This window comes from Rhinolophus ferrumequinum, chromosome 20, assembly GCF_004115265.2.
Source record: "Rhinolophus ferrumequinum isolate MPI-CBG mRhiFer1 chromosome 20, mRhiFer1_v1.p, whole genome shotgun sequence".
Classification (NCBI taxonomy): domain Eukaryota; kingdom Metazoa; phylum Chordata; class Mammalia; order Chiroptera; family Rhinolophidae; genus Rhinolophus; species Rhinolophus ferrumequinum.
Genome location: NC_046303.1, coordinates 37637870 through 37653417, shown reverse-complemented (window position 1 = coordinate 37653417; position 15548 = coordinate 37637870). Strand labels below are relative to the sequence as shown.

At 39.9% G+C, this 15548-nt stretch overlaps 1 protein-coding gene across 1 annotated transcript in view; it reads right to left on the bottom strand.

The window, feature by feature from the left end:
• The window catches only part of ABCB4 (ATP binding cassette subfamily B member 4), a 72433-nt gene extending 63486 nt beyond the window's left edge, over nt 1-8947 (bottom strand). The window contains exons 1-4 of the mRNA XM_033087998.1: nt 8774-8947; nt 8495-8577; nt 4507-4561; nt 1195-1345 (exon numbers count right to left, since the gene is read on the bottom strand). Of these exons, the coding sequence (XP_032943889.1) occupies nt 1195-1345; nt 4507-4561; nt 8495-8571 (283 nt within the window). The 5' untranslated portion in view covers nt 8572-8577; nt 8774-8947. The remainder of the gene's footprint in view (nt 1-1194; nt 1346-4506; nt 4562-8494; nt 8578-8773) is intronic.
• Between the last annotated feature and the right edge of the window lie 6601 nt (nt 8948-15548).

Genomic DNA, 15548 nt, shown 5'->3' with positions numbered 1-15548 from the left:
CCAAGCCTCAGTTTCCTTATATGTCAGAAGATAATATTACCTACTGTGTAGGATTGTTCTTGTGAGGGTTAAGTGAAAGAGGACCTAGTAGATAAGAAATACAATGAAATGTTACTATTGTTTTTGTTATTTTTCTTATAAAGAGGTTCTTCTCAGAGTCAATAGTACTTGAGAATAAATAAACTCTTTTTGTAGTTTTTTTCCTATTCAAAGGACACTTTTGATTTCTAAAAGGCATTTATGTTTATCAATTTTCATGTAAACAGATCTATTGTATAAATCATGAAATCGTATTCTCTCAGGAAATTGCACTTAAGTGCTACAATGCTAATAAAATATGTACTTCTCAGTCAGTGAATACTGAAAACTCTTACTGAATATTATCTAAATGATAGGGTCCACTTTTTCTCAAGTTTTCTGCTATGAAAGCTGCATTGGTATTTTTTATTGGTATTGTTTCCTTATATTTCACCATTTGTGTACCAACAAAGCGCCACTCAATCTTCTCCAGTTTAGTGTCCACAAGATGTCTGGGGAGGAAGTAAGCCTCAGGCTTGGTAGATGGAAAGCATGCAACTCCTTTCTCTCTGGAATTTGGCCACAGCTCCTCTTTAGATGGCATTAGCTTATGGGACTCCTCTGGCCCTTCAGTAATTATAGTCCTTTGGGTGCATTTCAAAGAGCATCATTCTCATATTGAATCCATTCATCTTTGGTAAAGTATTATATCAAGTTCCAAAAATTAGAGACATGAAACGGCTATGACTTTAACAAAAAGGGTGGGGAGAGAAAAAAAGAAAACCAGAAACAGATCTACAAGCTGAGCACAGCTAAGAAGCACTGGCATACTAACTGGCATATTTTGAAATCACCAGTAATCACTGCGTAGACACACTGTTACAGTTTCACTGTTACAGTTTCACTGTCCTCAAGTACAGAGACTTCCCTTCTTTATTTAGAGGCAAAGCGTTCTGCATATTTCCTTACCCTGGCAAACAGCATACACCTATTTCTTGAAATTTAAATGAGTATTTGAGGAATTATCTGAGAATTTTACAATTTCTTCTGTGATATCAGGAGTCACGCAGGTGTCTACATCACTAAACAAGTACACGATAAATAGCAAAATCACTTTCTAATCTTTTACCGGTGAAAGGAGTACTGTGCATTAACAAAAAGTAGAGAAATGCTTACCTGGAAAAGAGAAGTTTCCAGCAGTAATAACAAATCTGTCAGTCATTTCTCCAAATACTATCATCATGAGGGGGAGACCTGATCCATGAGCAATGGCCATGATTGTGCCCAGGGACATAAATAATTTATCCTGCCAATCAGAGTACCGAAACTGAAAAGGGGGGAAACAAAATAATACTTATATTACCTTGTGGGAAAGAATTTCTCTTTTTCACAATTATATGTCCTTTGATCTTCATGTAAGGTCAATATATTGGTAATAGTTGCAAATAAACGTATTAGGGAAGAAAAAGAATTTTGATCTAAAACATTGACAGATTAACTTCATGATTCTACTTATTTTGTATTCTGTGAAGAAATCAGTATGACTCTGTTTAATTAGTATCTTATTTGATTGAATGACTGCAATATAATCAGACAGGATAAAGATTTTGTTCTACTACAAAACATTGTTTGATCTTCCAGAGCTCCTGAGGTAGTAAATTAAGAACTGCTAGGAGTTGGGGTGGCCAGTTTGCTCAGTGGTCAGAGTGCAGTGCTCATAACACCAAGGAAGCTGGTTCGATTCCCACATGGGCCAGTGAGCTGAGCCCTCCACAATTAGATTGAAAAACAACGACTTGACATGGAGCTGATGGGTCCTGGAAAAACACACTGTTCCCCAATATTCTCCAATTAAAAACAACAACAACAACAACAACAGCTAGGAGTAGACATTATGTACACACACACACATCACATCCTTTAAAATGACATTCAGAATATTTCAGAGGGAGAATGACAAACAGAGGAGAAACAGACCCTATAAGCTTTGAGGCCAAGATCTTCTTACAAGGTTTTAAAACGCAGCCCAGTAGTGAAGCGTAACAAACATTATGGAGTGCCTATCTGTACTTCAGGGAAGTTCTGCTCATGGAGACGATGGTGGTTGCAGGATCTTGAAGGACAGCGGGAGTTAGCTGAAGATGAACTGGGGAATGCAGAGGAAATGGGGGCTGTTTAGGCTTAGAACAGCAAGGTGACTAGAAATAGCACAAACTGCCCAAGTAACTCCACACAGGGGGATTCCTGAAATGCTCAGTACAAAGTATGGGAGATGACCTTAGGCAGAGGTAGAAAAGGCCTCGTGGGCCACACCAAGGATCTTGGCCTTATCTTAGTGCTATCCATGTAAAATGTACTTAGTATTGTCACTTAGAGGGGGACACCAGCTGTCACAGTGAAGTGCATAACACCCAAGAATCCAAGAACTAAGTAGCCGACCAGCGTCATAATACTACAGACTTTTCCCGACTGTCTTTTTAGTCCTCTCCAATGTCTCACTTTTCCTCCCCATTCCGATTGACTGCTCTCTGGCTCTCTCTTTGTTCTTCTTTCCTGTTCTTCCAGACTACATCTTAGTTATCTTATTTTTCCATTTCTATACCTTCCCCTCTGTTCCATGCATCTCACCCCTCTTTTTTACCTTTCCCCTCTACCTGTTTTCTTCACCCCACCTCAATCCCCTTTTGGGGACAAGGAACAGGTATCAGGAGAATGGGTGATGAGTCAGACCTGACGGCGTGGGGTCCCTGAGAGCTCAAGCTGAGTCAGACACGGTCAATACGCCAGGTCAGGCTGAGGTCAGACACACATGGTGGGTAGGGGGGGATGTGTGCAAACTGTCCTCAGAGAATTCCAGAAGTTCAGTATGAGAAGGGCAAATTCCACCATCAAACACACAGAGCAAGCAGAGTGCCAAAAGAGACAAAGGGTCAGAAGCCAGGTGGAGCTTGGAATGAAATAAGGGGAGCAGGTAAAGTCAAGAACATATGGTGAAGCCTCCTTAAAATTGCTATAAAAGGGACTGGTGTCCCCAAGGTTCAATTTAGTGGCTCCTGGGGAAGGGAAATAGAGTGGTAGGGTCTCTCAGCTATGGCTACAAATTCAGGACCAGGTCATCATGTAATGTTCTCTTTACAGAACATTTACATGAAATTGAGGAATATTTTAAATGCTTTTCAAACTACTTAAATAAAATTTTATTGTCTCTAAGCTTAAATTTAAAATTACATGAATTTCACAGCAACATCTTAAGTAAAGCTAGATTTGTTTTCAGTGATATTCAGCAAAACAATGCATTTCTAACTTTCATTAGAGTACAGTTTTATAAATGTCTAATCACTATGATGTACACCTGAAACTAATATAACATTGTATGTCAGCTATAACTGAAAAATAATAAAGAGAGAAATAAGAAACAACAAAAAAAGAGTGCAGTTTTGTCTTGAACCTCTTTCAGCACACAAAAAAAAACATTTATTTAGAGTCTGAAAAAGACTACAGTTAAATTTAACTTTTAAATTCAAATGAAATTTTCCATGCTTTTATTTTAAGGTTTGTGGTATTTTATTTTCTGTAGGAGGCAATTTAAAATCTGTGCATTAAAACCATATTTAGTTTTATAATTTATTCTATAAAGCACTAAATTAAAGAAAACAAACCCTTACTGAGACTTTTAAACAAAAACATCAGAAGAATAGGGAGAAGGGAATGAATAGGGGCTTTGTGGTGATATGAGAAATCTGCAGCGATATTTGAGACCTAGGATATTTTGGTGTCTTTTTGCCCATTGACTTAAGTTGAAGATTTCAGCTGACATGCCACTCAATACCAACTTCTTTGCTGTTGAATAATGGCTATCATAGTTTGAAACACATCATACTTACCGAAAGTAGGCAAGCACTTTCTTGGGCCCCCTCTCTAAGACATATTACAAATGAAAAACAGATAAAATTTCTTCCAAAAATATGTTAGTTTGGCTTGTGCGAGCGGAAAGCCCCTGAGAATTGTGTTGAACGTATACTAAGTCTCTAATCATTACTCCATATTTAATCAATTCTCTTGGAAGCCAAATGTGAACACAGATTTCTTAACTGTTTTAAAACTTCTATAGTTAACAATCACTTTCTTTATACGCAAGCTTATTTTAAGCTAAATATGTGGAGTTTTTGTGAAACAAATGCAGAGATGCATTTTTCTGAAATTGGTTATTTGTCTGATGCTACAAACACAAGTCGTATTTTCAATTTCCATGTACACCAGTTAGCTCTGCTCTGTTTCATAGCCAGCCTATCCCTACCTCTTTTACAATCCACCTTGAGAATGTGGACCGTGACCACAATGAACCAACCTAAGACAGCACAGGTGCAGCAGAGAAAATCTATCACCATGTGTAGACAATCTTAAAGTACTGGCTGTATAACTATTGATTCAAGACAGCAAATTTGAATAAAGGAAAGAATTATTCACATTTATTATTTCACAGCTTACCAATGTTAATGGTCCAATCAAATTCACTTTCTTCATCTTTTTCTTCTCTTGGTTGCTGTGAAAAATATAATTGTTTGAATTTGAAGCTATTACAAAATGTTTTCCAGTGAATTAATATTAATTTAAGTAATTATCATATTCAACTATTATAATAGTTTCATTTGAGGTCAGACAATTAAGTTTCCGAACTCACCCTAGAATAAGTGCTACATACCTCATTGCTGAATATCACTATGGTCACCTTCTAAATACTCCCCTTGGGAAGCTATGCAGTGACACCAGCGCCTAGTCCACCCTTCAAAGCAATTTTGGAACTCTTTTTCTGGAATGGCCATCAGAGCTGTCATCGTATTCCCCTTGACATCCTGAATGTCATCAAAATGTATTCCTTTCATCATTTCCTTTATCTTCGGGTAAAGAAAGAAGTCATTGGGGGCCGTATCAGGTGAGTAGGTAGGGTGTTCCAATACAGTTTTTTGTTTCCTGGCTAAAAACTCCCTCACAGACTGCCATGTGAGCTGGTGCATTGTCGTGATGCAAGAGCCATGAATTGTGAGAGAAAAGTTCACGTCCTCTAACTTTTACACGCAGCCTTTTCAGCACTTCCAAACAGTAAACTTGGTTAACTGTCCAGTTGGTACAAATTCATAATGAATAATCCCTCTGATATCAGAAAAGGTTAGCAACATTGTTGCAACAAGTTCATGAACTTAATTGTCAGACCTCGTATATAAAACAGCAATGTCCACAAACTGTCAAAATTATCCAGTTGAACAAATACTGCAAGGCAATCACTGAGTAACTGAGGTAACTGTCCAAGGTACTACAAGGATATTTGGATAAATGAGAAACGGTCACCTGTCTCACAGAGCTCACACACAGAGGGAAGATGAATATGTTAATAACGTCTGAGAAATCAATTACAATCCCCCCTTATCCACGGTTTCACTTTCCACTGTTTCAGTTACCCGCGGTCAACTGTGGTCTGAAAATATTAAATAGAAAATCCCAGACATAAGCAATTCGTAAGTTTTTAATTGCGTGCCGTTCTGAATATTGTGATGCAATCTCACACTGCATCCCGTCCGGGACATGAATCATGCCTTTGTCCAGCATATCTACACTATAGATGCTACCCACCTGTTAGTCACTTAGCGGCTGTCTCAGTTACCTGACCGACAGTCATAGCATCACATGCTTGTGTTCAAGTCACCCTTAATTTATTTAATTAAGAACAAGAGTCATGATGCTAACATTTTATACATGCCAAAGAGAAGCCATAAAGTGCTTTCTTTAAGTGAAAAGGTAAAAGTTCTCGACTTAATAAAGCAATTTACCATCTCATATTCTCACAAGAAGAGGAAAGGTGAGCACTGGACAATAAGATATTTTGACCGAGAAAGAGAAAAAGAGAACATTCACATAACTTTTATTATAGCATATTATTATAATTATTGTATTTTATTATTAGTTTTGGTTGTTAACCTCTTACTGTGCCCATTTTATAAATTACATTTGATCATAAGTATATATGTATAGGGAAAAAAAACATAGCATATGTAGGTTTCAGGCATCCAGAGGAGGGTCGTGGAACAGATTCCTCATGGATAAGGGAGTGGGGGAGGAACCACTGTAAATTCTTCTTTTGCTAAAAAGATACATATTGATTTAAAAATAGTGAAGGCCACTCTTCTGAAGGATTATGAGGAGTGGTGTCAGGAAATCCTGTTTGCTCTACATTGAAAATACATCTAGACTTCAACCACTGGTCACCCTTTTATTGTTATCCCAATAGTGCAGGAGAACTCCCGCCTAGTCTCCCTACTTCCATGTAGGCCCACTTTAGTCTGTCCTCAACACAACTGCTAGAGTAATCATTTAAAAACTCAAGTTATATCATGCTACTTCTCTGCTCAAGGGCCTACAATCATTTCCATTTCTCTCAGAATAAAAGCCAAAATCTTACATTGGCCTCGGGGGCCCTACAGGATCTGTTTCCTTGTTGCCTCTCTGACCACCCTTCTCACTTCCATGCCTGCCTGCTCCAGCCTCCCTGGCCTCTCTGTTCCTCTGTGAACACACTAAACATTTTCCCATTGCAGGGTCTTTACATTGTCAGTTATCTCTGCCAGGAATGCTCTCCCTTCAGATACCCACACAGCTCTCACCTCTCATTTCTTTCATATCTGAGCTCAAATATTGCCTTCTCAATAAGACCTACCATAACCATCCTATTTAAAATTGCAAACTACTTACTCCTTGCACTCCTAATTTCCTTTGCCTTGATTAATGTTTTCCCATAGCATTCATTACCCTCTAACATTTGAGTAGTTTACTTATTTAGTATGTGTACTATTTATGTCTGTCTGCCATACAAAAACTCCAGGAGGGCAGAGATTCGTTTCTTCATTTAGCTTAAATTTCCAGGTAGGTGATAAAGTTTTACTCATAAAACTTAATTTTACATTATTTAGAATATTTGCTAAAATCAAAGGACAGAAAATCCATCACCAAATATGCCCAAAAGAATGTGCCACAGGCAATAGCAGCAGGATTGGAGTAAGCATATAACCAACTCTCCATTTGTCCCCAGTAACTGAAGTGAGTCTCACTTCCTCTGAACATATAAGCTTTGGTCTGCTTTTTATAAAAAAATTAGTCTCATTACATTTAATTTCATAATCTCACAGTCTTAACGTATGCTTAACATACTGTATTTCTCTTTTGAAATGTTTTCTTCTTTCCAACACAGGCTGGGAGCTCCACTTCTGAGAACTTCCTTAGGTTCTGGAGTGTTACTGCCTTTTTTGCAGGCATAGCGCCTTTGTACACTCATCAAATGTTCAGCCAGGGCAATAAATAGCCTTCCTCCTGAAAATGCCATCTATTTATAGCTTCACAGTCAATCCCAGCTGATGAATACCACATCTTCCTGGTACAAATACTACCATCCATCAGTTTTCCAATTCTATATGGCAAACTAAAATTTCTATGAATGAGAGCCATAGTATTTGGAAAGAACAGAGCAATATCACTGTATGAATAAGTTAACAGACTAAAAGAATGGTTCGGTTTAATCATCAGATAGGCATATTTCAGTTGGCTCACCAGGCCCATTGCAGCTTGAGGACACACTGGAGAACTTGATAAATTTGTCCCCCTGCGTGATCACTTGATGACACAGGTCAATTAGTTCTGGATGGCCTGGTATGAACTCAGAGACCATAACAGCCTCATAAACTATTTGAGGCTAAAGGCGAAAATGATTCACTATTCCCACAGTGAAAGAGGAAACAAAGACAACACACTATTGACGGGTCATTTCTGTTCTTACTAAGGCCTCAACTAGGGCCCCCGGAAACCAAAGAGCCACCGCGGGGAGAAAGACGGGCAAGCAAAGGAAGCGCTGATGTTTCCCCCTTGCATTTGAACGTAAACTGATTTGGAAGCGCAGGGTGCGGAAGAATGAGGGTGCCCTAGGGCCCCCTCCCCACATCACCGCGGAGAGAGGAGAAATGCGGCACCGGCCTCGCGCTGGGAGGACGAGGAGGGAGTCAGGCAAGGAGGAAGAGGAACAAGGAGGGGAAGCAGGGAGTTTTTGCTTCACTATTCTTGTTCTAAAAGCACAACCATCAGCAGATGTCTGATGCTCTATAAGTATGAAAAATCTTATGATGTTTATGAGAGTTATTTGTAAAAGTTTTGAGTTATATAATGCAGGGAATGTTATACAACCCAGATATTCATCGAGTCACCCTGCACAAAGGGAAGCGAGCACTTTTCAAAGACAGCCGCTTGTTCCCGAGCCTGTTGCTAAAGGAGCCTCTGTAACATTCCTTGAGAAAGGTCAGAACCTCAAACAAGACCCTCCAAAGAAGCTCCAAAACATAGGCCAAAGGCATCAAACAGATTTTCTCAGCTTCTTTCCGAGGCCTAATTTGGCCTCGCTGCTCCGCATATAACGGCAAAGAGGTGCCTGGTGATATACCTGCTGTTCAGTCCAAGATCACCTTCTGCTCTCGCGGGCCGTCCGACAGTTCCGTTCTTTCCCGCCTCAAGATCCATCTCAGCCTAGGGAGAAACCACAGCTTCAGGTCCAAGTGCACCTGCCCCAGCCCAGGGAGGACAACCAGCCTCGCAGGGCCGCCCGAGGGGTCCGAGGCGGTGCGCACAAGTCGCGGGGTCCGGGGCTCCGGGTGGAGGTTCCGCTGTCCCCACCACGCGCCCACCGTCCCGTGGTTTCCCGGCGCTCCGGGACCTCCCTCACCTCGGACCTCGTACGCCTCTGGCCGAGCCGCTGGGAGCGCCGGGCGCTGCGACCGAGGGGCCTGGACTTTGCTCGCGCGGCTTCGCCCCCGCCCCCCGCGCGCGTCGGGCCCCAGCGACGCCTCCCGCAGCCGCCAGGGCGAAGGCCCCGGCCGGCAGGAGCAGCTCCCGCGGCCCGCCGCGCTCGCTCTGGGCCAGGCGCGGGTGAGGGGCCCAGAATGCCGCCCTCGCCGGAGGGGGCGCCCGGCGCGGCCACCGCCCACCCGGGCGAGGCGCCAGCCCGGGCCCGGCAGCGCCAGCTGTGGGCGATAAGCCCGCGATCAGCCTGGTGACACGGGTGCTCGGAGAGATTCGCCTGCGGGCCACCAGAGCCTCCAAAAGTGACTGTCACACTTCCTCGGCTCGCAGTTTTCTTTTTAAACCCATGCGGAGACCGTTTTTTTGGAGGCCCGACAATCAAGAGAGCACTAGACTCGATTCCCACTTCTGCATCCCCAGGTCTGGTCCCGGTGGCACCGAACCCAACTAGCTGCAGGGATGGCGGGGGCTAACCAGGCCCCGGAACAAACATGCTATGGTCCTTGGAGAGGAGGAACGCTGTCAGGGCCTTCTTAATACTTAGACAGACCTTTAGGGCTAAGGGGACTTTAGAGATCGCCTGAGTCAAAACCCGCGTTTTTTACAAGATGCCGGGAGACCTTATGAAGTCCTGCGTCTGGCTGCATCCGCAGGACCAGAGTCCGGCCTCCAGTGCCCTCCCCCGGCTCCTGGCTCTGATCTTGGACTTCTCCCTATATTAAATAGTCTCTAAACCTAGCGCCCACTTGGGTCTCCTGTACAGTTTTCTTATCCCTTCTGATTAATTTCTCTGCAGGCTTTGGAAAAGGAAGGGTCTAAACCCAGGAGCAATTAGTTACCAAGCAGAGCGTGGTATAAGAGGAGGTGGTGTTGGGCACACCCTGGTATGAATCTTACCTCTGCCATTTCCTAGCTCTCTGCCCTTGCTCAGTTTGATTCTTGATTCAGTCTCTGAAACCATAAAACAGCGGTGTTATTAGCATTAGACATAAGGTGGATAAAGTGCCCAGCACATAGGAGGCACTGCAATTGCAGTTAAAAGATCTGAAGAGGCTATTGAGGAAAGGCTGGAACAGGAGCCAGTGGTTCTGCCATTCTTAAACGTGCCTCTTATCTCCATCGGCTCCTCCTGTTGTTACCTTGAGCTAGGCAGAACTGGACTTGAGGACTCTACTGGGAGTTGATTGAAACTATGGCATGTTCTGGAATTATGTGATAGAAATCAATTTACTTAAGTATTTTTCCTCAAAATGTTTTTCTCCTTATCCAGTCTACCATAACCATGAGGATTCTCTGCTTCAACCAATCAGGATTCCTCCTCTTCACAAGTCTAACCGGTGGTCGGATCACTATTTGAAGATACTCTGGGACTAAAGCAATTGGAATTGTTTAATTTGAAAGAAAACTTGGTGATGACTAGAGGACATTATAAAACTCAGTATCCTATAGGGAGATGACAGCCTTTGCAGCGAAAAAAGGCACATACGTGAGGAAGTAGGAAACTTCTGAATTCAAAACAAACACGAACAAAAAGCACCCAGGAATAAGACGTGTTTGCTTGTCTTTCTGAGTCAGTTCACAAAGCTGTCCCTGTAAGAAGTGCTCTGAGCGCACAAGTAAGAATATCATGCAAAATGGTGCATGTGGAGACAGGAGTCACGCCTACGTGACGGTGTGTGTTTCCCAGTGTTAGAGGCAATTCCAAGGGCTCCTTTTCTATCTGTTTGACAACAGTGAAACAACCCTACCTGGTGCATCCATGTGGTTATTCATTCATTCAAAAACCATATTAAAACCACTATGATAAACTAGATTTCTCGAGGACATGTAAGAAATCTTAACTTTCTCTTTGTGGTAGGCTATTCAGATACTTCTGCTTTGTTCTCATTGATGTAAAATTAATGCCCTTCTACCACTCTGTTATCTTACTTTTCCTATTTGTTCCATTAGTTCTATCTGCTTAAATTTTAACTTTTGCCTTCTTTTGGATTAATCAAATAACTCTATTGTTTAGGTTTCCTTTCTCTTAACTATTAAGTATACGTTCTTTTATTATCTATTTAATAGTTAACTCTGTCCTAGAGATTCATCTCTGACTAATCATTGATATTTTTTTCTCTTCCAGGATAGTGCAAGGATTTTAGAACTCTTAAACGTCATTTATCCACCTCTGATTTATAAACTATTGTTGTCATGGACAGTACTTTAATTTTCTCTATTTATGATCCTTATGCAAATATTATTATAGTCAATATTCTTTTAGATTTATCTATACATTTATCCTTTTCTTGCTCTTTATTTCTTCCCACATCTCAGAGCCACTATCTTGGATCATTTTCCTTTACATGAAGAATACTCTTTTGTATTTCCTTTAGCTGGTGATGAATTTCTTTAGCTTTTTTTTTTTCCTGAAAAATTATTTTACCTTTATTTTGAGAAATTATTTGGGGATTTGCCATACTAGATAGCAATGCTTTTACTATGAAGTTGTAGTAATTAAGGTAAAATGTTTTGGACAGGGATAAACAAAATTAAAGTGGAACAAAAAACAGATCTTGTAATGGATGGAGCTAGAATTCCAATGCAGGCAGTGTTCTTAGCCACAACTTACCTAGGGCAGAAAATGGAGATGGAGAAGATAGGTCAAGTGTATAAGATGGTTAAACACACTCACCCCCAATCCACTGATCTTACCACCTTTTAACTGTTCTTCACTTCCTTGATGTGCTCTCTTCCTTCATAACCCATCTTGTAAACATCTGCAGCCCTCCTGCCCTCTCTCTTATCAGGCTCTCTTGGTAAAACAACAATACTGGCTAATTTAAATTATCCAATTTATTGCAAGCCGCCACGATACAGCAGAACATGCTAAAGAAAAACAGGAAACCATCTGACCGGTCTCACCATGAAACTAAATGGCCCTTGACTATATACTTAATGTAATAAGTATACTTATTATCTATTGTTTACTCTGTGGGATGCAAGATTCATAAGGACAAAGATTTTTTTTTCTGGTGTATCCCAACACTTGCTGCACAACAGTCATAAATTATTTCCTTAGTTTATTCATTTTTCCATTTTTTTAGATAATTACTTCATACCTTCTCTTTCCTCAAACTTCGATCATCCTTTCCCCATCTTCTTTACATTCTGCTGAAGTTTTGGGCGTCTTATTTCACTGCTAAAATTGAAGTGTCCTGAAGGGAAGCCATAATCTCCTGCCATGACCTTTGCTCACTTACCAGCATCTGTACCCAATACTCTGCCTTCCCACCTGTTGCTCTAAATGGACTACCTATGCCCCTATTCTCTATTTATGATCCTTATGCAAATATTATTATGGTCAATATTCTTTTAGATTTATCTATACATTGCAGCCAGTCCTTCTGTTTGTACTTTTAGACTACAGATCCCATCCCCTCAAGAATGTCTTCTTAAGGAGGCATTATACCCTCTCTTTCCTGCATCATCAATTTTCCTGTCCCTGCTGGATCATTCCTGTCAGCATATGTACATTCTGTTATTTCTTCCATCTTTAAAAAAAAAAAATCTCTCTTGATCCCACTTCTGCCAACTACCATCACATTTCTCTCCTTCTCTTTGCAGCTAAACATCTTAAAAGAGTTATCTCCATCACTTTCTCCATTTCCTGTCCTCCGGTTATCCCTTAAACACAGTCTAATCAGGAGTTTGACTTTTTCACACAAACAAAACTACTCTTGTAAGGGTCATTGATAACCTTTACATCACTAAATCCAAAGGTCTGGTCTTTGTCCTTGTCTTACGTGACAAATTCAAGTGGTTGACAAACTTATCTTTCACTCTTCCTTAATACACTTTCTTTATTTGGATTCCAGGACACCACATATGTCTTGGATTTCTTATGCTACAGCCAGGCAGAAACCATGCCTATCTAGTCCCCACAGCATAAGAAGGCTCATTAAATATGTACTGAGTAGATCAATAGTTTTAATCTACAGCATAAAATATTTATATTGTAAAAGAGTTTCCCATAAGTAAGGATCAAACTCCATCTACCAAAGTATTTAGAAATACAGTATATGCAGAGGGAGCCAAAAAAAAATGTATACACATTTTAAGAAAAGAAAAACTATTAAAATTGTAATACTCAATATATACCGATAACCAAAGATGAATACAAGTCACGTTTGACTTCTGCGATTACAAGAGGTACTTAAAGCGTCCAGACACTTCTGATTACAGTGAACAATAGTCCACTTGTATCCACTTGTATCTATTTTTTGGCACCCCCGACATTTAATATAATATATTTATATATATATATATTATACATATAAATATATAATATATAATATGTATAATATATATTTATATAATATATTTAATATATTATATTTAAATATAAATTGGCAACAGTTTTCCCCGAAGAGTGTTTAACAGACTCGATTCTCTCTCTAGTTGATCTTTAGCTTGATGATAATATGCTTTGTGATCTTTTCTCCACTATATTGTATTCAGGGCTATCTAACAATTCTCTGATTTTTCATCTCTGAAGATAGACAGTTAATGCTGTCTTTGACCATTACATTTGTGTGTGGCTACACTTAACTACATTCTGTTTCCAAATTTTCTGCTACCAATACTTTTCAACCTCTGCCTAAATCTTCCACCTACTTCTCAGTTTATAGATCTTGATTTCTTTGGTCTTCACTTCCTTTCAAACCATGCTATCTCTTAAACTTTTAAAAAATCCTTCTCACTGCTTGAAAACAACGAAACAAAAATCCCTTTCCACCTTTGACCTATTTTCTCCTAAAACATCATTTCTTTTGGTCTCACTCTTCTTTTGCTCATTATAAAATTCACCTAACTAATTTGGCCCCAGCACCTTGAAAGGCATTCATAAGATGTTGAAGATGAGGGTAGTGCTGACTCAGCACCCTCTTTTCGAATGAACTCTTTCTTACACCCTCTTAAGCCAAGGTGGACTTACAAAGGTGCCATGAAAAAAATGTAAAGAAGCAGTTGGGAAGAGTTTGCTATCAATCACAATGTCATATCATTTCTGCCAGTAGAGTAATGACACATGGAGGGTTCCAAGGTCACATTGCCTAATGGAATTCTTGTGTTCCATGAAGGTTGTGGGAACTGTTGGATGGACAGGGAGGACAGCAGGGTGCCAAGGTCAGAGATTAAATGAATAAGCACGAGCGAGGGTCACTGTGCTTTAGGTCATTAATGTTGACTTACTTTTAAGGTTATTCTAAAACCATACCTTTTCAAAATATTGTACTTGGCTACAGATTAAAATATTTGTTAATACCAAGGCTTTAAGTTCACAGCAAAAGTAAGTGGAAGTACAGAGATTTGCCCCCTACACATGCATAACCTCCCCCATTATCAACATCTCCCATCAGAGTGGTACATTTGTTACCAATGATGAACCTACATTAACACATCTTTATTACCCGAAGTCCATAGTTAATATTAAGGGTCACTCTTGGTGTTGTACATCTTATGGGTTTAGACAAATATGTAATGAGATGTATTTATCACTGTACCATCATACAGAGTATTGTCACTGCCCTGAAGTCCTCTGTGTTTCACTTATTCATCCCTGCTCGTCCCACTTCCCCACCCAACGTCCAACTCCTGTTACTACTAATCTTTTTACTGTCTCTATAGTTTTGCCTTTTCCAGAGTGTCATATAGTGGGAATTAGACAGTATGTAATCTTTTCAGATTGGCTTCCTTCACTAAGTAATATGCGTTTGCAGTCCCTCCATGTCTTTTTATTTCTTGATAACTCTTTTTTTAAAGCACTGAATAATTTCTATTGTCTAGATGTACCACAGGTTATTTATCAATTTGTTTACTGAAGGACTTTTTGGTTGCTTCCAAGTTTGGGCAATTACGAATAAGCTGCTATATATATATCCCTGTGCAGGTTTTTGTGTGGACATATATTTTCAACTCCTTTGGTTAAATACCAATGAGTGTGATTGCTGGATTGTATGGTAAAAGTATATTTTGTTTTGTTAGAAGCCATTAAACCGTCTTCCAAAGTACCTGTACTATTTTGTATTCTCACCAGCAATGAATGCAAGTTTCTGTTGCTCCGCATCCTCACCAACATTTGATGCTCATAAGTGTTCCAGATTTTCGCCATTTTAATAGGTGTGCAGTTGTATCTCATTGTTGTTTTAATTTCCACTCACCTGATGACATATGATGTGGAATATGCTTATTTGCCATCTGTATAACTTTGGTGAAATGTCTGATAAGGTCTTTGGCTGATGTTCTAATCAGGTTGTTTGTTTTCTTATTGTTGAGTTGTAAGAGGTTTTTGTATATTTTATCAGATATGTCTTTTGCAAATATTTCCTCTCAGTCTGTGGCTTGTCTTCTCATTCTCTTGACATCATCTTTTGCAGAGCAGAAGTTTTTAATATTAATGAAATCCAGATTATCAATTATTTCTTTCATGGACCATGCTTCTGGTATTGTATCTAAAAAGGCATTGCCATATCCAAGGGCATCCAATGTTACCTGCTAGAAGTTTTGTAGTTTTGCATTTACATTTAGGTATATGATCCATTTTGAGTTATTTTTATGAAGGGTGTAAGGTCTGTGTCTAGATTCATTTTTTTTTTGTATATGTATGTCTAGTTGTTCCAGCACCATTTCTTGAAAATATTTTGCTTCACTGTATTGCC